Source organism: Epinephelus moara, chromosome 21 (assembly GCF_006386435.1).
Source record: "Epinephelus moara isolate mb chromosome 21, YSFRI_EMoa_1.0, whole genome shotgun sequence".
NCBI lineage: Eukaryota > Metazoa > Chordata > Actinopteri > Perciformes > Serranidae > Epinephelus > Epinephelus moara.
The window spans coordinates 24,364,683-24,387,513 of record NC_065526.1 but is presented as its reverse complement, the minus strand read 5'-3'; the positions used below and the strand labels follow the sequence as shown (position 1 = coordinate 24,387,513).

General features: G+C 43.3%; 1 protein-coding gene across 3 annotated transcripts in view; it reads right to left on the bottom strand.

The window, feature by feature from the left end:
* LOC126408757 (receptor-type tyrosine-protein phosphatase F) overlaps positions 1–22,831 on the bottom strand; it is a 188,402-nt gene that overhangs the window by 50,640 nt on the left and 114,931 nt on the right. For 2 of the 3 annotated variants that reach the window (XM_050074419.1, XM_050074418.1), the window contains exons 7-13: positions 19,689–19,958; positions 18,250–18,831; positions 17,748–17,881; positions 17,003–17,147; positions 11,949–12,254; positions 10,262–10,455; positions 3,016–3,042 (exon numbers count right to left, since the gene is read on the bottom strand). In XM_050074419.1, coding sequence (XP_049930376.1) covers positions 3,016–3,042; positions 10,262–10,455; positions 11,949–12,254; positions 17,003–17,147; positions 17,748–17,881; positions 18,250–18,831; positions 19,689–19,958 — 1,658 coding nt within the window. The remainder of the gene's footprint in view (positions 1–3,015; positions 3,043–10,261; positions 10,456–11,948; positions 12,255–17,002; positions 17,148–17,747; positions 17,882–18,249; positions 18,832–19,688; positions 19,959–22,831) is intronic. The other variant, XM_050074420.1, reaches the window with a different exon arrangement.

Here is a 22,831-nt window from a genome sequence, read left to right as displayed (position 1 = left end):
AAGCTTATAAATCTTAAAGATAGAAAATAGCAAACTAATATTATACGTTCAGACTAATGTTACATAGTTCATGTATAGTTTTTTACAGTTAAGATAGATTTTTGGTATTCATTCTGCTCTGGGTTCCCATGTAAGTTGGCTTGAACAGTCTCAAAAACACAGACACACTGAGGTGGTTGAACAATTCAGTAACTCAACAGTAAAGAACAAACAGACAGCAGAAAAACAACAAACGACTGAGGTAACACACTGTTATTGGTAACCTGCTGCAGTGCTGGCACTCACTTCACCAGACTGCATCAGTCTGAACAAAAAAACACACCCACACACGCTGGAATTAAACATTCTCTGAGCTTGAACAAAGCCCATATGTAAACAGACACACACACACACACACACACACACAGGTGAATGCGCATACTCACCGATGTACTGTATATAGTCTAATGTATGCATGCACGTACAATCAAACCATTAATGTTCACACAATGATACACGCAGACATGAGCACACACTCCATACCAAGAACAAATTAATGCCTGCGGCTTGAGCACACATGCTGGAGTTGTCTGTTCTGACTGGGGCCACTGAGAGGATGAATACGCCAATGCCTACAAGCCTTCCTGCCGGAACTCCTTGCAAACTTCTCATACTCTTGGAATATTATACGGCTTTGCCCTAATGCTGTTTCTCTAACTAATGAAGTTTTAATTTCCCAACCATAGAAGAACATTTAATAGTCTATATAAGCCAGCTCTGTTTGACAATGCTTTTTACTGCTCCTCTCTTTAAGGGACATTTGGTGCTCCCGTACTAGCCTTTAAGAGAGACGGGGGAGAAAATGCTAAATTACTGTATCATAAAACCATTTTAACTTTATGGAGGAAGTCTCATTACTTTAATCATACAAAATGGCTTTAACAGTCTCAGCAGTGGCAGCCGCAGAGATCTCTTTTCCCCTATTCTGGCAAGGTCAAATTGGGTCTAGTAACACTTTTGAAACTCTGCAGAAATAGAAAAAGCGAGGCTTCAAAGTTTCCTTCAGAGCAAATGCTTAGAGCAGCACCAAAGGGCATTACAGAGATTATCAAGTCGACTAGTTATAGAAATGGATTCTTCTCTGCAAGCCTCTCTTCAACACTATCCTCACTCGGGTAGAGAATGTCACAGGAAAAGGGGCAGCATTGTTAAAACAAATATATACGCTTCAAACATTTTATTGCTCAAGTAAAACATAAGCGTTGTGCTCTATTTGTGTTAACTTGCATTAAAGGTATACGCTTCAGGAATCATCGCTTATGACCAACTCTCAGTGTGTGGTGCTATGTTTTTCTGCAGAGACTCTGCCCTCTGCCTGGATTTTCTTATTTTCTGTGTTGCGGACGTTTATGGGTGTGTACACCCAAGGTGCTCAGGTGAGGTCGGGCTTTATAAAAAGGTAGTGACCAAATGCCAGACTGTAAGCAGCAGGCGACCAAGATACATAGCACCAAAATTACGCAACTATAATAGGATGAAACACCAAATGAGAGAGAATCTAAGGTTGGTTTTTACTCTCACTTTCACTGGCAAGCATGTCGACAAACACTAACCAACAATCCTGCATAGTATACCTCTAAAAAAAGCCACAGTTATCTGGAAAAAATAAACTTGGTTCAAATTCCTACTCCCTGTGAACGCGCCATGGGTCAACAAGAAATGCTAATGTTTTTGCTGTTGACATCTGTCTGTGGCTAGTCACACTACATTAGTTATCTGGCACACAGACCGCTATCGCCAAAACATGGCTGCTAAAGAAATAATAAAGATGTGTGAACAGATGTCTTCCTCTGACAGCGTCTAGCTCTGTGTCTGTCAGGTGTTAATCAACACATTAATAGGAGAGGGAGAGGAGGCAAGCCTGACTCATGCCATGTGGGTGTAGCTAAAGGAATCCGTCCATGTGTGCCGTGCAAACAGATTTCTGTTTAACTGGCTGGTATAAAATAAATAAAATGATCTGCTCACATCCCGCTGGCTCTTTTGTAAAGAAAGAAAACATCCATTGTTGATGTATAAACAGATGAACAAAAAAAAAACCCCTCAGCATCCATCAACCTTTGCAGCTAGTCACCGGATTGATTAACCACTTTTCTCTTGTTTTCTGCGAGAGAGGAAACTAGCACCTGGAATTGCTCAAATTAATTTCTTAAACGCGATAAACCTTTCTTTAAACAACTTCTTTGCCCTCGTTTGAATGCTGACAACAGTATTTGTTATTCTGGCAGGTTTCTATTGAATTTCTGACTCGGAACAGTAAGTGGCTCTGCATTTATGCTAGTGCGATATGACGTCTAGGAGGTAATAAGCCATAACAAAGGGCTGTGTGACAGCTATGGAACAGTGAGCTGCCATCCACGCAAATGAAAAGAACATGAAAGGCTAGTGGCAATCTTGGAGATGTGTGGAGCTGATAAAACACACAGCTCCTCCCCTCAGATAGATATGTCATCTGGAACAGTAGGGGAGACAGCAGGTTAGGCGAGCCTGATTAATGTCAGCATCACACTGGGATAGTGACACACAGCCTTTGACTGCACTGTACGCTCAATGGCGGGGGGAAGCGCTGCATGCTCGCTGCAGTAAGTGCTTCAGATCCAAGTGAATGCCCAGCTGTTAATACGAGTTTGTCTCATGGTAAAATGTTGAAATATTAGACTTGTACGCAATCATCAGTGGAAATAATCCTCATGCTTTGTCGCAGCTCTTAGAGAACATCACACACACACATAAATATAAAAACCAGGAATCATCAGGACACATGTCTTGCTGTGGTTATGATGGGGTTATGATCTTTCATGAGAATTCACACCGAGTGGATTACAAGCACGACTTACACACAAATAAACACACGCATACACACAGACACGCTCGACTCATAATCCAAACACATGAGCACACAGCACCCCCAAATTGCAGAGGGGAGAAGAGCCTGCCCTGCAAGACAACCCAGCAGCACACATGAGGGTTACTCACATGCTCGGTGGACTCCTCAATATTCCACTGATGGGAGAGAAGACACAGGACACAGGATGGGGAGAGAAATGAGTCAGAGACAACACAACAGGGAAAAAAAGAGCTTGTCTTTTTTTCACTCGGAGACAGATGAATGTAGGTGTCAACAGAGTCATGTGGCAGGAAAAAAAAACACACAGAGGGAGAGAGTGTGATGGAAGTGAAGGGAGTAAAAAAAAAAAAGAAAGAAAGAAATGAAGACACCTTGAGTGGCACAAGACAAATGTGCAGCCAAGTTGAGCAACGGTTGTGAAATGTATTGTTGTTTATGATGCACTGCCTTGTTTCTCATTTGCCTACGAATCCAATAAAAACCTCTCTCTTCCTTAATCACAGAACACCTCTATTCAGTATGATAACTATCTCACTGTGGACATAAAGCATAAAATATGCAGACTCTCTGAAGCATTTCCTCTTTCTTCTTTTCAGAAATGGAGGGAGGGCCTTTTATTCATTATATTTCAATATGTTTTCAAAATGTTCTCCTTGCTCGCTGTGCTTGGCCAAGTGATTCCCGGGGGAAGTGAAAGCCCATTTCGTGCCGCGGGGCTCCGTCGGTGCCGAGCGTGAAATCCTATTACCAGTGCTGCTATGCTAGCCCTGTGACATCAAACCCCATCGATGCAGAACGCAACTGCTGGTGTTTACCAGCAACTCGCTCCACAGTTCAGCAACTGCAGAGGAGTTCACTGATGGGTGGCCTGGCTGACAAGGGGCAGGAGAGATGACACTAGTGACAATGATGTGGGACAAAATGGAGAACATGGACAGGGAGGCTGAGGTTACAGGGTGATTGAGGGTGGTGAGCGATTACGTTTGAACATTAGGGTGTGTAACTACAGCAATTGCTGCTGGTGGATTGGGGAACACTAGGAGAGATGGAAGAGAGTGGCAACCAATGATGCTAGGACACGAGAGCATTGGGGATGGAGGCGAAGGAACCATCGAGAATTCTAGTTAATGGTTCAGTTTACCTACATTATAAAAAATATTATATTTTCTCCTTTACCTCTACTAGTATTAATCTGTGCAGACAGTTTAGATTCTATTTGTCCAGATTTGAGGAATCCATATTTGAGATTTTCATCAGTCCCATGCATTGTTTGCATGCAGTATAAATGTTTTGTTTTCGCCTACTGTATTTGAATATTTCTGCATACTGGGATCTCTAAACAGTCTTAGAATTGCATAAATTGGTTATGACTGCAAAGCTGAGACTCTTGTGGATTCAATGAGCCCAGTTTTATTCATATGTGATGATGTTAACCCCCAAAGTAGCCATTTTATTGTAGTGACACCATTTCTTTGAAACAGACATCACTGTATAAAATGACCTCCAGTGACATATAGGATAACCAAAGCCTCATGAGACTTAAAGGAGCTATATGTAAGAAATCTAAAGCAAATAGTCGTAAAATCATCCTAATATGTCACAGAGACTAAGGAATAATGTTCATATAACATACTGATCTCACCGACAACAATAGTACAGCCAGAATATTCGCATTTAAAAAAAATTTTTACGGTCCGCAAATCATGTTTATGTTTTGAATTTGTGTTTTGGCCTGTTGCGCCACCCACCGCCGTCTACCAGTCACGCAGTCAGTAGAGTCTCAGCATCAGTTACAGTTACGACTGAGCTACAGCAGCACGGCAAGCAGCATTAGCAGTGTCCCGGTACATAGCATTAGCAGCCGGCTCCTCCTCAGCTGTATCCCGGCAGCATCGTTAGCAGCAGAGAAGCCGGACTTGCTCAAACCATCCGCTGGAAAACCGAAGATCAAGGACGCGGCGACGCAGCCCTGCCACAGCAGCCACCTGTGGGCAAACAAATCAGTCTCCAGCGTGCCGCTGTCCAGCAACCTTGAATCTGTAGGGGAGGGGGGGCGGACACGACTTGCGGCAGTATTTTGAATTTGAGTGCAATAACCGTTTTGGCCACGTTCTTACATATAGCGCCCAACCACAAACTAGAGACTCCGGGCATTCAGACGATTGATAACTTTCATAGGTAAATTAACAATACGGAGGTTTCTGAGCAGTTTCCAGGGAAGAGGTGCTTGCCATCCAATCGTGGAAACATGCAATTCTCACAGAAATCTCCAAATGTCAGAAGTTTTAGATACCAAATCACAGCATGGAATTTTCTGTGTCAATTCACAAGGTCTTGGTGTTTTAATTTGATATTTGAGAGGGATTTTTGACCATTTTTTATTGATTCTTGAGAGGTAAAATAATTCTTAAATTTAGCACCACATCTGTGTAACGAATGGTACTAACACAAAAATTGTTGCAAGAACTTCTGAGACATAATTGAGCAAGAGAATGGCCATCATATACTTTCACCATAATGTTCTACGCCCCTATACACTCTAAACCTTTAAAAAAATTAAATCAAATTAATCTTTCAGATGATGTAGACCACATTTTTGTGACACATATTGCTGACCTGCTGTCTCTCTCTAAAGATCCACTGTCCCCCCTCCCAAAAAAAAGACAAAACTACGTCTATGTGGGTCTCAGAGGGTTAATGCGAGACAACATTAAGAGTCCTAACTGCAATATCAAAACATTGTCAGATCAGAGTGTCAGACCTTTGTCATTATTACCATGCTTGTACAATTTTGCAGCTGTGGTAAAAAAAAATACAAAGCTGCCTTTAAATGTCATGATATATATATATTTTTATAAAATAATTGAGTAATGTTGTTAATGTCAACAAAGTAGAATCCCTTAAAATGCTAAATTAGCTTAATTTTTCCATGGAATATTGGTTACCTTAATTTGTAAGTTGACTTTTCTGCAGCTGAAAGGTTTAAAAAGAAGAGGACCCTCAGAGGCCCTAAACAACAAGCTGCAACTAAAATGTATTTTCATTTTTGATTAATCTTCCTATTATTTGCACTTAAGTAAAAATCCTCTGTGTAAGATACCAGAGCCCGAGGTGACGTATTCAAATGGTTTGCCAAAAATTCAAAGCATAAAGTCAGGATATGTTACTTTAAAAAAAAAGAGAGAGAGAGAGACTAAAATGATTATTTGATGATCAAAATAATTGCAAATTAATTTTCTGTTTATTGCTTAATTGAATAACTAATCGTTGCAGCTTCACAGGCAACTGCATCAATATATCAGAATTTTTCATGTACAAATAAGCTTGTGAGTGATTATGCCTGTGCTTTGATTAATGCAGACCACCATTTCAGGCCTGGGATTGCAATATCCGTAAGCAGAAATTTGATTTTTTTCATCAAAGTGATCAGCCCTGAAGGCAGAGTAATATCTCAAAATCTGAGCAAATAAAACCCAATTTATTGTTTTTAACTACCATTTAGATAACATCAGAGGTAACTGAGATGTATTTTTGTAATTTAGGTGTACTAGCCCTTTAAGAAGAAGACCATAAATTTTATACACCAGACACATGCCTTCTTAGACAAAATCCTGCAGTGTCGCCTTACTGCTTGCCCATCTTCTGTTCCGGCCACTCCAGACTTTAACAAAGGGAGTGAGCCTCACACACTGCTGATATATTGTGCAATGGAGAGACGTGTTCATCATCCCCCATTGGCTGTTGGCATATGAAAAGACAAAAGACCCAAGTTCTCCGCCCTCCTCCCTGTGGATGGGTGTTCATCAACAACCCGCTAACTGAAGCATAAGCAAGGCCTCTTTATGGTCCCAGTTGCAACTGGTCGAGACGTTTCCATCAAAAACTGCTGCCTCATGCTCCCCTGACATAGCGGGGCACTAAAGAGTGCCATTTAAGAACAGCTGCTACTTAACTCCATGAATAACAGTTTGCGACGTGCCTAATTGCTTAATTTGTTTACCGTTGACTACACTCAGTATGTCAATAGAGCAGCGAACACATTAAGGTTCGCAAGAGTTCCTATCTCATCTTGGGCTTAATCCCTTTCTATCGCAACTGCTTTTGCTTTCTGCTTAAATCCATGGGAGAATTATAAATTATCCCCCATTTATATTTCGAATGCCAACGCAAGCTGAAAACACATCATTGCTGATAAGCGTCGTTTGTGGAAACGGAGCGGTATAATTTGCAGGCGGGTGAATGCAAATGTGATGACATGGGCTGAGATGTGTGGCTATAAAAATGGGAACGAGGGGGGAACGACTGATGTGGAAGAGAAGGAGCTGTCATGATTGATGGAGTGAAACGGGCTGAGGTGCTTCTTTTCTCTTTTTTTTCCGATTCACATTCAACTCCAATCTGAGGCAGTGAAGGCCGCAGACGCAGTGAAGCATTGCCACTCGCTTGCTCCCACACACAATCACACAGACACAGACACAGACACAGACACAGACACACACACAGACACACACACACACACCACAAAAACGCATGAGTGGTCAAACAAAATGAACCTGGAAAAGTAGTGCTGAATAAAGGCAAACTTGTGCAGAAAGGAAGACTTGTGCAGAAAATGTATAGAAGCACAGACAGTGGCTAATGGCTTCAAAGTCTATCAAGCTATTTTTTTGACAACTTTTATAGATGGCTTTACGAAACATACGAGCCTAGAGGTTGCTGTGAGTGCACAGAGATGGAGCAGGCTACGTGGTGTGGAGTTGCCCACTCAGGTTCAGGCCACTTTACCAATAGATGCATGGTTGGAAAGGGGTCGATAACATCACACTGTTAACATGGCCTCTGGTTTAAATTTAGCAGGGAAATGAGGGCGCTGTGTGGGCTCCTGCTTGAAAAGAAAAGAGGCGCTTAAACCGCCCCCGCACAGGCAAGCTCTCCTAGCTCTCCTCCCAGCGTTTCAGCTAACCCTGAGAGAGGGTGAAGAGGAGCGAAGGAACCAGAAACAGAGAGACAAAGACAAGGGGAGAGGTTATAGCAATTCTGACAGAATCTGCAATCCAATCAGTCTGCTAAGATTTGTGATTGAAGCCTAAGGTGAGGTGCTATGGTGTGAGGGTTTTTTTCTGCTCCTGGCAGGCTCACTGTGCATTCAATGCAGGTGAAAGGGTGGTTATGGAACCGATTTCACAACACATTAGGCAAATTCTTGAGAGAAACACTATAGGATGTGCCAAGATAGAACAAAATTGTTTTTTCCTGTTATTCATCATCAATTACAGGTGTGCGTTTGTGGGATTTGCATGAGTCTAGGATGAGTCATGAACTCTTCTCAGCCAGCTGGAACGCCTACTGCAAGGTTGATCTCACAGTGAGCATGTCTGCTCATGTTATCTCTGTTGTTTTTTTCCACTTGTTGTTGGGGTGCGTGAATGGAAGATGTGTAAGAAAAGGAGGGATTGTTCTAAAACCAGTTGGGTGAACATGGACAAGGGAGCGTCGGCTGACTGTGTGGTCTTTAATGACGTCTGGGCAGGTCCTTGCAGGTTGGCTACTCGGCGCCATCTCATAGAAAACAATCTGTTGAGATGACTCAATCAAGGGTAACCAACCTGCACGCAAGCCTCTGGTAATTACTCAATGGGCTTCTCAGGCAGGAAGGGTGCAAAAGGAGGACACGAGGGAAAGGGAGGGGAGTTGGAGGGAAGGAGAAGAAAAAAAACATACTGTAGGAGGAGGGAGGAGAAATTCAGGTTTCTGCCAGGACGGGGACGGTGAGTTTCAGAGGTGTCCTGGACACTGAACTGGAACATGAGAGCTATCCTGAGCGCCAAATTGCAGTGAGTCTTAGTGTTTATTGTGTGAACCTGGCACAAATGAGACATGGCGGGGAGTATTGTTTGCACAACAAGTAGGGTCATGTTCAGTTCAGTTTTCATAAAGCAGAACAAAGTCACGCTAAACCTGTCCAAAACACTTCCAGGAAGACAAGCAGCCACCATGTTTTTGTTTCTTTCAGACCAAATGATGCTGTCCTGGCTGTCAGGCACCTTTAGTACACAGTCAGATAACAATGAACTGTGAGCAGCAGCTGCCAGAAAATACTGCAGTAAAACAAAGGTGTTAGACTGTGTTTGGGAGTTGAGGCTAGACCATTTTGCCAGGTGTAGAGACACGGGTGATGTAAGCAAGAGCCTCACTCACACAGTAATTCTCAGCTCTATCCGGCCAAAATTCCCTTAATGTTAATTTCATGCTACATAGTCCCATGTGAGATGGGCCACTTGAGTAGCTTCACAACCACACAAAAAAAATACTCATTATGTATTTATCACTGAATGCCCGGTTACACAACTGGGATCCACAAGCTTCTACTTAGCGTCACTTGGGATGTAGCACATCTGACACGTCATTCGAAGGTGACATTGACAGTGCTTCGTCTCCGTGATGATAAGACTTAAGACAGCGGGGTGTTTGCCAAAGCAAATGAGGGTTAATAGCTCTACTCAAGGGCACAGCAGTGTGCACTCTCTGGGAACTGAACCAGCAACCTGTTGGTCTCCCTAAATGCCTCTGCAAAGCATTTATCGGCAAACACTGCTCAGAGACACATGCAAGGCTGTTCAGATTTTTTTTTTTGCAGTGTCCCTGCGGCCAGGGAGCGCTTACTTGTTCAAATTAGATGTTTTTGTGTGAGGCCATCGGGGGTGCGAGTGAATGCGTGTTCGCGCAAATGTTACTCCCGGCAAACAATCAGAAGGAGGCTCTTAAGCTGGTCTCCCCTCTCCCAAAGAGAGGGAAAAAGTGAGAGTGGGGTTTTTGGTTTTAAGATATTCATGAATCTCTGAATCCCTCTTAAGGATTACAATCTCTCATCCATCTCATGGTGTCACATAGCTTTGGGCGATTCAGAGCAGCCTGCATTAATGTGTAAAGGGCGGCGTCAGGAAAATAACTCTAATTTATAAACATGGTAACAAGGCAGTGCATATGTATTGCTGCTAAAACCCGCAAAGAGAGGTGCATTGATTCCACTAAGCCCCATCCTGATGTAACACATATAAAATATTTAATAGCTATTACTGTAGAATTAGAATGGATCTTGTTACGACTGCTAATCCAAAGCTGTGGGAGCAGGGTACCAATTTAGAGTCAAATGTCACATGTGAAGAACGATGAGAAAAAAGGGAGGGCTGCAGCCGATAGAATGAAAATCCCATGTGTGTCACATGTTGTGGGGAAGAAGTGTGAACTCAGAGAATGGAAGGGTATATGGGAGCAGTGGAGAATGAAAAGATTGGAAAATTAACATAAAGCTGTTACAGACAGTGAAAGAAAAGACAGAGAAAGACTGGACAAGAGTAAGAGATCATCCAGTACCTGTGCCTCTGGCAAAGCAACGTCCATGATGTTAGGTTGGCCTCGAGGTTCGCCGTTCTCAAGCCGAGAAAAGATGACTTGGTAGCCTCGGATTTGGCCGTGCTGCTTCCCCTGCAGGGGCGGCTTCCAGGTTACCCGGATTGCTGTCGAGTTTATGGCCTCAACCTCCAGCTTCCTGGGGGGTGCTCCTGGCACTGGTGAGCAGAAAAAAAAGGGGGAAGGAGAGAGGGAAGGTAAGATAGAAAGAAGGCGACAGTGAGATAGAGAGGGAGAGAACAGGGGCCATCCCAGGGTTTTTAAAGGAGGTGGCACAGGGAGGGGGGGGGGGGACCACGAACCCATCAGGGGGGTGGGGCCCATGGGAAATCAGAAAATTCATTGAAAATTGGCTTATAAAACATTGGGTGTGATTTTCAGGCCCGGTGCTCTGATACAGGTGGTATCACATGAAAAGTGATGCTGTACAAGAGCCTGAAAATCATTTTGTTCTACTAAATAAAAAACATCACATGAGCATCAATTACTCTTTTAACTTGCTTTATTTGCAGTACAGACATAGCAGAGCAGTGCATGAGTATATATGTGTGCGCACGCATGTGTGTTTGTGTAGGTTAATGTGTATGTGTATGTGTAGTCGTATATGTGTGTACGTGTACATATATGTGTACGTGTACATGTACATATAGGTATAGGTATATGTGTACGTGTAAGTGTGTGTGTGTGTGTGTGTGTGTGTGTGTGTGTGTGTGTGCGTGCGCGCGCGCGCGCGCGTGTGTGTTCTCTGGCAGCAGATTAGGCAGCAATTGAAAGCACTCTGATCCAATGGTGTTGGGCATTTCCAGACTGGCTGTAATCTAGCCCAGTGGTGTTAGGGGGAAGAATCATATTTCAGGGTGGGTGGGGTGCCACCCTGTGCCACCTATTTGGACACACCCATGGGAGGGAGGAAAGAGACAAAATAGGCTGAGTCGGTGATTTTCCTCGCTTCGCTGTCTTTTGCAACGAGGAGCCAAAAACTATCAAAATAATGACTCCTGAGGGTTTTTTTTTTTTTATAGTCTTGGGTGCTCTGTAGAAGGAAGCGATATTAGATTCGGCCATGAATCAAAATCATCTCAACTTTAGACCTTCTATGTCTAGCGTGTCCCCAAAACACCCTATGCGGGACACCCTGTGGTCTAGCGATGTCTGTAATGCCCTTAATTTCAGGATGAAATTAGCTGTGTTGCGGCAAACTTCAAACACATTAATTATAGACGACTCTCTCTTAGGAGCAGCCGCTCTCTATCACACTGCAAACAAAACGAGGAATGAGTGAGAAAAAGAGGCAAGTGCGATAGAACGAAGAGGGGGAGTTCTGCTCCAATTCTATTCCACAGAACAGAAGAAAGAAAACAAGAAGGCATTTAAACAGTGAAGCAGAGGAAAGTGGTGCAGAGCCGAAGCCCGGGGGTGATGAGCCTTAACCTGCCAAAGATGTAAAGTGTCAAAGCTATAGGAAGGAAGCTCCAGAGAGGGGAAAAGAGAGAAGGTGACCCCCCTCTGCTACCACTATCGCCTCATTAACTCAAAATTGATCAACAGGACTTAGAGAAATGTGCAGTAGAAGTTGAAGAGAGTGGAGGGAACAGTGACAGGCAGCCCCAAGCAAAAGAGCACTCTGCTTTAAGGGGAAGTGTCAACCTACCATCCTCTTTGGTTCTCATCCTCACTGGGGCACTCTCAGGGCCCGGGCCCACATCAGTGTGTGCCCTCACCCACACCTGATACTCAGTCCATTTCTCCAGGCCTTCCAGCACATAGCTGGTGGCGTCTGCGCCGATGCCCGTCACCTCATGCCGCTCCGTGTCCTCTCCAGCCAGGGCCTGGTAGCTGACTGTGTAGAGCACAATGGCGCCGTGGCGGCTAGCGGCGGGCGGTGCCACCCAACTCACCTTGAGGCTGGTGGAGCTCAGGCTGACCAGATGTACATCCTGAGGGGGGGCGGATGGGGCTGCAAGGGGAGGGGAGCACAACCACATGGACGGGGGCACGGATCAAGCAAACAAAAAAAAAACTAAAACACAAGCAAACATAAGGCAAAACGCTGGAAGCTTTCTGTATGGCCGTTAATGTGAAAATTTAAATGTAATATTCAAAATGTCAATGTTTTATTTATGAGTCTCCCCACCCACAGTATGTATATAAAATTAAGCTACATATGAAACTGTATAATTCTCCTGCTCATCTGACACTTTTCTCTGTTGAGCAGATTTTTGTTTTTTCTATTGCACTGGATATGCATTTTTAAATAAAAGCCTAAATAGAGCCGGGTATGACACATTAAGCTTGGAAAATGAAAACTGGAAAGTGGCATTAGTCTTTTCAGTGAAAAGTAATGTTTATGTATGATCCTAATGTTTATGTCTATGTATTGCCCATATACGGAGACAAAGCTGGGTTTTAATGTAATATGGTACATGCAAAAAGTGGACAAAGCTGTGTCTAAGTAATTATTTTTTCAGATACTGATTCTATCTTAAGTGCATAATATCAAGGTCCATGTTTTGTATATGTCCTTCCTTGCAATGACTCTGTTTTGAGTCACTTTCTGAGCTGGTAAGATTCACTATTCATTTGCACTCATACTGTAGGTGATACATTTATTACACTCCACTTTAGAATATCACATTTTCACTTTCTATACTGAATACAAAAAGCTTCCATACTAAACAGGATGCTGCCTCCAGACTGAGAGATTGGCTGCGAAAACACATTACCAGGCTACTGCTGAAGCTGTGTTTGGCACCGCACTTATGCGAGAGGCCATGAAACTACAGGGTAGGCTGAACCGAATGTAAAATGTGCCAAAATTTTACAAGGCTATGTTTTTATAAAGACGTAATTTGTCCCTAACTGCCCTCTGCCGCTGTCTCCCGCAGTATGCAGAGGGAGCAATAAACTGGCCGTGGATGTGCCAGCGTGTGAACAAGTGCTTGACAGTGTTGACTGGTGTTCACACATTGATGCAGAAGCTCTGGGCTTCACAACGGTGTTTGTCAGACCCTGCTCAGTGCTGCAGCTGAGATACACTGGGCTGTCTCTGAAGTCATACATGAAGCAACCATTTTATAATCAATAATAGTCATGAACGTTCCAGCTATTGTCAACATCTGGTTTGTAGACACCGCAGTGGAAAACAATACTGTTAGGATTATCAGATGGGACAAATTCCTAAATGTTTAAGATTTACTACAACAACATGCTGCTCTGTCATTAACACTTCGGATTAGTATGACTGTAATTGAACCAGCAATGTTGTATGGTTTTGGTCCTAAAACTACGACAGGGCAGGTGATTTTCTTAATTAATGTCTATCGAAATGCCAGATTCAATTATAGTCTGTCCACCTCACCCTGCAATGTTTGATAATTACAAACTCTGGCATGTCCCAGTGTGTGCAGAAACACAAAAAGCAGCAGTAGCAGTAGTAGCATAACGTGTCTATATAGAGTTGGTCTGGAATAATAAGATTACTGCAATGAATAAGATTGTTTACAGCAGCCACAGTATAAAATACATTTAAACTCTCAAGTCCAGAGGTAAAAACACAGAAAACCAATAAACTATTTTAAAACAGGGGGGAAAAAAACACAGAAAACAAACACAATAGCATTCATATATTTCATGCATCTAACTCAATCACAAACTTATTGAACTCTACCAAAAAAAGACCTCTTCAAAAGAGAATAAAATGAACCAAGTAAAAGAAAATTCAAACAAAGGTGTTCTCACAAAGCATGCCTATGAAATTCCTTTTTTAATAATCAGAGCAATGAACAGTTAGCTCAAATATGAATCAAATAAACTAATGCCAGAACATGAAATTCCACCTTTCCAAAAAAACACTGGAGCTTAACAGAAAAGAACTGAGTCTACGCAGGTGGTCCCTTATCCACGAGAGAGTGGACAGGAAACTACAAAGACCTGACGACACCATGTGTGTTACAAAAAGGTGACAGACAGAATCAAAAATAATGTTTTATGATTTGCAGAATAGATTGTGATATTGAGGTCCTGATGAAAAATCTGATAGATCAAAGTCAAGTCTGGATCAGGGGAGGACAGCACCACGGGAAATACACAGACCTCAGAGGCAAAACTGAGACAAAAGACAAAGAGATGGCCTAAAATAGAGATAAAATTATTGAATAAGAAGATAAAATACTTCTATCAACCTCTCCCAGAATATAATACAAATAATAACCTGCTCTACTGCTGTCTTTAGTCTGGCTTTGTTTAAAATCTGATTATGAATTGCACCTTGACCTAATGAGTTTCACTTATCTTAACCGCTTTTACTTAAATAATTTTCTGTTCCCTTTAAGGCAACAACTTTTACAGACTGTCAACTACTTGACTGAGTAGCAGAGTTGTAGTGTTTCATCATATACAAACAGCAAAAAGGTGAATACAGCTCAGTTATGTTCATTGCTCTGAATCTTAAAAAAATGATACTAACCATTTAAATGCAGCACTAGAAAATGTCACACTTCCCCACTGCCTGTTTGCCTCAAAACCATCCCAAGGCTGCTGCTTATTTCATGCACACCATCCGCATGAAATCCAAATTCTGCTCTCCAAATTCTGTGTCCTTGTGACTCCTGCTGTTAGGCGGCCCAAGGACAGAGAGTCATCCCCACTCGCGATCTCAAGTGACAGTTACATAACTCGGTGGTTGTCAGAGGTGTTACCTTTTCAGTGATTTTGTCTGGCCTAATGGGTAAAGATTTCAAAAAGAGATATCGGTACCTTTTGCCTGGTCTATTGTATTCTTTTCTATTCCAAGGTAGCAGCCACAGTGATTATGTTTACATGTACACAAATATTCTGAATTTAATACGGGTCATGTCAGCATATTCCGTTTGGATATTCTGAATTAGCCCTTTAGCTGAATGTAACATTTTCAGATTAAGACATTAGGGATATGCTGGTATTATTCAGATTTTGGGAGCATTCTTTCGCAATGTGTACACACATTCTGACTAAGCATCTTGACTGGGGTTATCGCAGTTGGCGACTCACAGCCTCTTTCCTATTACCATGGATGTGTTGTAAACAACCAACATTTTGCAAGGCTGGAGTAGAGATGCTCCACCCTAAAAAAAAACAAACCCACATTTCTGGGCTGAAGGAGAAACACACCTACTTTTAAATGATTAGAAAGACTTGGCTTTAAACAGGTCTTTTTGATATGCTCAAAGATTGCGAAGGCAAGATTTCCAAGAAGGTGGCTGAACAAATGAAAGATGGAGGCTGTGTTTACACAAGCCAACATGTCCGCCACCAAAGCTTTGAAAAAATCCTTTTTTGATTCAGAAAGAAGCAAAACGGCACAAGTGACTGACGGCGTTCCAATTTTCTATAGTTCAATGTTATAAACTACATGTTTGGACACGTTAACCAGCATATGCACAGCTGCATGTAAACAGGAATAGTAGTGGAATATTCATTTTTCTTAGCCATGTAAAGACTAAGGTCAAAATTAGGAATATTTTGTGCATGTACTACTGACTGGACGGAAATTTCAATGTGGAGCATTACTGTTTATCTGATGTTATTTGGAATTTCCTTGAAGCATTTAAAAGTCATCTACTTTAAATGTACCAATATAATTTCAGTATTCAAAAACCTTCTACAGACTACAAGATTAGGGTTTGAAGTTGCGATTGTTAAGTAATGTACTAAAAGGACAGGCATTTGCAAAAATAAAGCAGCTAAAATCAGATCCTTCCTGTTTCTGTTCTTCTGTGTTTTGTCAATCACAGCCTGTTAGTGTTGCAGGGCCCTACAGTGCAGCATTTTGCAACATATGCCAGTGAAAATTAGAGTGTGTGAATGTGCGCACCGGTGCGAGTGCGCACAAATCAGCTGTTACTAATTAACGTTAATTCCATGAGCAACTTGATGGCAGGCCAAAATTAAACATGTCTGTTTTCAGGTTCATATGCTCTCTGCAAGCTGGTGTTTGTACTTAAAGATGGTCTGTGAGGGAAGAAGCGTCACTCTGTAACACCTCTGAACAACTGCGAGTGAATGAGTAGTTCCAACAGTTTTCTCTTGAGTGGATCACGTCACGTCAGTTTCAGGAGTTGCATTTTTCCAGTTAAATTTTTATTCATAACATAGACACAGTATAACGAAGGTAAATATTAAAAGAAGTTACAATATTCATGTGAAACTTTTGTTTTTAATAAGACGAAGCTCTGTACTGAATTTGTGCAAAGCACACAAACCTCCTGGGTGAGGTGGCACAATTATTTTGCCACCACAGCAAAAACAACAGCAGTCAGCTGGCAGAGAGTGACATTTTGAGTGCTCGCACTGTAAAAGCACATAGTGATATAAGACGAAAAAACACAGCACAGCTCGCAAATGTGGGAACAAGACACATTAAACGTACCTTTGACACTGAACACAGGGCCTGCCCTCACACAGACGGACAGGAGGGTTAGTGTTGGTGACAGAGGGGAGGTGGTGGAAGCGTGAGGCTGGCCGGGTTGGCTGCACTGTCAGCATTTTATGTTGTGCTCAAATTGACTTGACATTCAAGTTGCCAACGCTGTCTGATATAAGCTTTGGGAAAATGCCCTGCCTAAACTTAAACCTGCTTCAGCCGGCTGTGGGTGACTGTTGCTCTACAAAATCACTGGTTAGTGGACAACAAGGAGAAGAGACAAGAGAGGAAAATTGTGGACTTACTGGACTGGGCGGTGCGAGCCTCGATGGGCTGAGTGTAGACACCCAAACCCATCTCAGAGCGGGCTGCCAGCGAGAAACGGTACAACGTGTCAGGTTTGAGACCGTCCACAGCGTAGGAGCCAGCTGGGTTGAAGGACACATGTATCTGAAAGGGTTTCATATAAGACAGAAAGATGCCACTGGATTAAGACAGCCACACACCTCTTTCATGAGCTGAGCTATAGGGGTAGTACTTGTTGTATTGTTTTGACATGGAGAAATTAATCCCCCAATGAAATCCTAAAGCCTGGACTGCTGTCTCTCCTTCCTACATGAATACAAAGTAGAGAATGCAGCCAAATGTGAGAGCAGCTTGTTCCAAAAACAAATCGCCCTCTAGTTTACAACTAGTGCAATGGTCCAGCACAGTTGAACGAAGGGTCACAGCTCCGAGAGACAGAACATAACAACTTTGCTGTCTGTTACTACAGTAAATCTTTCTCATCAGCTGGGGAGCTGACTGCATCACTACAATAACACTGCTGAAGCCGAGGCTTCCCATTCAGAGAAATTGCATCATAAAGAGCAAGATTCATTCTGCACACTTCTGCAATCTCACAGCAGAATAAGAGAAAAGTGTAAATGAGAAAAGTGTAAATGAGATAGATAGATAGATAGATAGATAGATAGATAGATGGATGGAGATGGTATGTAGCAGAGGAAACTAGGTCATACATCAGTTATAACTTCACGTTGTTATTCTAACCTTGTTCTCTGAACCGTCCTCCCAGTACTGCAGCTCATACTTAGTGATGGGGTCCTGTACGGGCCACAGCCATGTTAGCATGATGCGGCTGTCTAGCTCGGCTTCAGCCTCAAAGCTGGACGGCTGGGCAGGGACTGGGCACAGAGGGGCGAGGGGACAGAGGTTGAAGAATTAAAAAGAACAAAAAGAGCACATTGCTGAAGCTAAATGTTCTCCACTGTGTCAGCAGCAATAACCACCTCCGCAAAACTGACTGTATGAGAAGGCATTTGCATGGCAGAGACAAAATGATACAAAAATAGCCTTGAGGGCTCTTTCACACACGCTGTAGGTGCATATAATACACACAATATTGGCAAAATAAAATACTTCAGCTATGCCTATGCTAAGCTGTTACCTTGTCTGACACTGTGCTGTGGGTAAGAATAATTAGAGGCACTTGAAACTGTACATGCACACATCAATTAACACACAGAGCCACACACAGTAGCTTGCTGCTCACCTCCCTGCTGGGTTTTGACTTGCAGGATGTCAGAAGGTGGCCCATCACCTACAGAGGTGAAGCCCAGCACCCTGAGGCTGTAGGTGATATCAGGAGTCAGGCCTGAGATGGTAGTCAGACTGCTGTCATCTGTGTTGTGTTTCTGCCAGGCGCTGAGCGGAGCCGTCAGGTCGGAGCTGTAGTAGACCCGGTAGCCCCTGATTTGCCCATTGGGTTCCTCTGGTGGTTCCCACTGTACAAGCATCGTGCTGGCACTCAGCATGCGTGCTTGCACGTGCAGGGGTGGCGAGGAGGGGGCCTGTTCACCAGTGCGTGTTTCCACGGGGTCGCTGGGCGGCCCGCGGCCAATGTTGTTGACAGCCATGACACGAAACTCATACTCAGAGTAGGGGCTGAGTCCACCAATGCTGTATCGGGTTGTTGCCACACCTTCCACTTCCTGGAAGCCGTTGTCTGAGGACTTGGCTCTGTACTGGATCATGTAGTAGGAGACGGGTTCAGGGTTTCCAGAGTCCCAGGTAAGAGTTACACTGGTGGCTGTGGTCTCGGTCACAATGAGAGAGGTGGGGGGCTTTGGCAAGGCTGAGGAGAGAGAAGGAGGTATTAGATTTGATGTCAAGAATGGGCTTTTAGGACTTGTGGGTAATTTGTGAGAAATTGGATGTCTGACACATTTGAAACCATGATTCTCAAAATGTAGGCACAATACAGCAAAAACCAGCTCTTGTGGAGAAAAGGCATGACTGGTCATGTAATTCTCCATTCTGTAACTCATAGCACTGAAATGATTGTTTCATAAGCTAATCCTTATAGTGCTGTCAGCAGCCATTATTCCCAAATGAATAGAAAAGCAAGACTGAAATCCCAATTTTGTGTTTTATAAGCGGGCTGGTCATTACTGACAATACAAGAAAATTGCAGGAGTTGTTCCCCTTTTGAGTGTGCAACAAATACAAAACAAAACAGAGGGTCTTCATTACAGCATCCTCGTAGAAGGGGGTCTGTACTGCTGTGGTCCGTCTAAATGACTGTGTATCGATCAGCTGAGTAGAGAGTGGGATCAATACAGACAACAACTGATAAAAGAGGCTGCGATGGGTAGACAACAAACACAGGTGGGTGGAGCCACATTCACACAAACGCTATGATACCAGAAAAAAGGACTCAACAAACATGAAGAAAGGATCACATACCGGCCCTGACCACGGCACTCATTGACAAAGAGTGTGCAAACAGCCTTTAATTTTAACCTCTCAGTATCAACAAAAACCACAGGCCGCCGCACAACAGCAGTGATGATTATGTGCAAGAAGTTTCAGAGGCCTTTTGTATCATAACATTTCATTATCAGATCTGTGGGTGACACAGCGAAGTTCGCATCATCACAACAACAACCTCCCACACAGATAGATGGAGCAAGTCTGAACAACAGTCCTCACCTTTGACAGTGACCTGAGCGGTGGCTTCAATCATGCCCAGAGAGGAGATGGCCACGCAGGTGTAGTTGGCTGACTCACGAATGTTGGTAACCTCTAGCACGTTGCGTCCCATTGGCATCTCTTCCTCCTTGGTCAGCTCCACCGTGCCCATCGTCCACTTGACATAGGGCATCGGCGAGCCCACTGCCACGCATGTCAGGTTGACGCTGCCACCTGGCATCACCTCTTGGTTGGTGGGTGGAATGGAGAATCTGGGTGGGACTCTTCGCACTAAGGGGGTGAAAAGAGGCAGGAGAAGGTAGTGAATAGGTAGGATGTGTCAGGTGGATATGATAACTTTTACGGGATTTCATGAATGGTCATACCCCACACGACACCATAAGGCTAAAAGCTAACTCAGAAAAGCTAACCAAATGGAGGGCTGATCGCTTTTGTCCTAATGTGCAGGCAAGCACAAAGGGAACAATAGGACTGTCACAAAATGGCTCTGGAAATTCACAAGAAAACTTTGAGGGGGTGTTTTATCCTCTTGCCTACAAAAGGGGATATAATCAAAAAATAGCCCAGTTTTGCTGGAGACTCTGTCTGGCCCTCTTTTGTCAGTGTGTCAAATGGTAGCGAGAGTTGCATCATTGAGGGACCCTGTGGAGATGGCATTGTTTGATTTTTCCTCCCGCTCCCTCTCTCTGGCTCCTTCTGCTCAGCCTGTCTTTCTCCCTCTCTCTCTCTCCCTCTCTTTGTGCAGTACTGATATGCAGATAGGCTGACATTAAAAAGGGTTCCCATGGAGACAAGAAGGGCCCGTTGACGTCGCCAGGGACAAGGCAAACACCGATGCAGAGGCTTCATGCAATACTGAAAAGCTGGCCCAGAATAAACAGGCAGCCAGCATTTACATATGACTTGTTTTCTGTCTAAATAAAGATACACAAGAAATGCCTGCCATATTTACACACTTTAGATCTTTTCCTGGTAACTTTTGGCAACCATAGCAAACTTATCCGCTTGACATGGCAAAGAAAATCCAACTTGACAGTGCTATGTGAGCATCCATCAGTGTCAGACCTGATAAATTTATGATATGCTGAACCTTTCCATAGTCAGCGCTCAATGTAGGAAGGAGGAGCTCTGACTTTTTTAACCTTGGTCATGGAGAGAGTGAAGCCAAGCCAAACATTTAGCTCCCCTGCGAGGACCCATTATTGCTACAGTATCCCACTACTGCTGGTCGTATGTATTCAAAACACAACGGCATGAAACTATCCCTGCAGAATTTATACTGCTTGTTTTCCCTAATGCACTACAACATCTCTGTGTCTCACTGGAAAAAAAGCCCTTGACTGTAATTGCTCTTTTGCACCGGTCTCCATGAAAATGGATTTTCAAATGTGAGTCTCCCTCCACCTTCCCTTTCCCCCCACCCTTCACCCCTCCCTCCCCGATCTAATTTGAACCAGAACGTTGTTATAGCCATGCTTGTTATTCCCCTCATTATGTGGCGAAATGGAAAAAACACAAAAGCACCTTTTGAGATTCCAGTCAGGAGAAGGCTGCTTCTCTGGACCGCACCATAATAAGGGGGACCTGGTTCACACTCATCTGAATTTTCCCAAAATAATTGAGGTTCCGCATATAGACCTGCTGCTGTGTGTGTATGGTTTTTTTTGTTTTTTTTTTTAATATCAATACCATCACGTGGACTTAAACTACTTGGCTCGATATCTCATAAAAGTATTAATATCGCAAGTCTGAGCCACAAAGTACGCTGATTCATGTATGTCTTGGAATTTGGGCTTTTGAGTTTGTTTTTCACACAATTACCCAGATAAATCAAAACTTTGCAGTTTGCTTTATAAGAACTAACCTTTTCAGAGGGTGTGTGGCAAACAAAAAAAATCAATTTAATGATGGGAACAGTCAAGAGGTCAGCAAAGGTTTAGGACGAAGTAATGATGACCGTTTAATGATGTAAAAGTTGCAAAATGACTCAATGAACAAGTGGGGACAAATCTGGTGAGTCACTGGATTATACAGGAAGGTTTCATGCAGGGAAAAGGTGACACATATTAACAGTCTAGAAAGATTAACATCAGCCATGACATCTGCTTTCTGAGGTTCACAGGCATACGGCTGATTTTTAAATTAAAACACTTGACAGGCAGAGTAGTGCCTGGGAACAGGACAGGGACGACATTCTCAAGCAAAGCATGCACGGGAGCTGAGGAAAGATATGGGATGGGATCACAAGCCTGAGTACGCTGGGAGACAAAGATAAAGGAGGAACTTGGTCCGAGTTTCTCATATAAATGACTGAACATCTGATTTCCAGTATGACTAATGCACAACAGACTTTCCTTTGAGTATTTCCAGAAAAAAAAAGAAAGGCGTTAGTATTCCACTTATGTTGGTGGCCACCTGTGTCTTCTCACACAACTGTAACATTCTCCAAGAGCTGCTATTTTTCACAACATATGCTTATGAAAAAGCGAAACCTGAGAGGAGCGGCCCTAATGTAAGACCATTAAGCTCAAAGTGTCTGTTATTCTTTCATGATTCCATAGACTAAACAGTGCTAAGAGCAGTCAGTCAATGGGCCCTGTGTATATTGAACACTTAATGTTGTGAATAATTCATGCAGTGCGGTTAAGTTTGGAGAGGTGCTGTGGAACAAAATGACTAGAGGGCAGGTAATTGTTATCGATTCCCCCGAAGCCTCTCTCCTGTTGAGAGCGGCGTTGAGAGACGGGCTCCGGGACTCTATCAAAACCACAAAATAAGCCCTGTCTCCACTCTGCAAGCCTGCTTGCTGGATACCTATAAATTTAACTGCCTTGACAAAGTGCCCAAGGATAGCAGAACCTGTCCAGTCAATCAATATCTGAGCAAACTGGCACAGAGTCAGCGGGCTCCCAGGCTTCCTGGCAGCAGCGCTGGGCTATGGCTGCTGCCATGATGGCTGATCATCCCCCCTGTCAGCACGCTGCCAGCTCATTCTTAAATATTCTATAGGTCAGCTCTTTGAGCAGCAGTGTATTGCAGATGGTACAAGTGAAGAGATAATTTACAAAACATTAGCTGTCTCTTAGACAATGTCAGTGTCATTATCCATTAATTCTGAGGTAGAGATTCGGTCTGTAAATGTG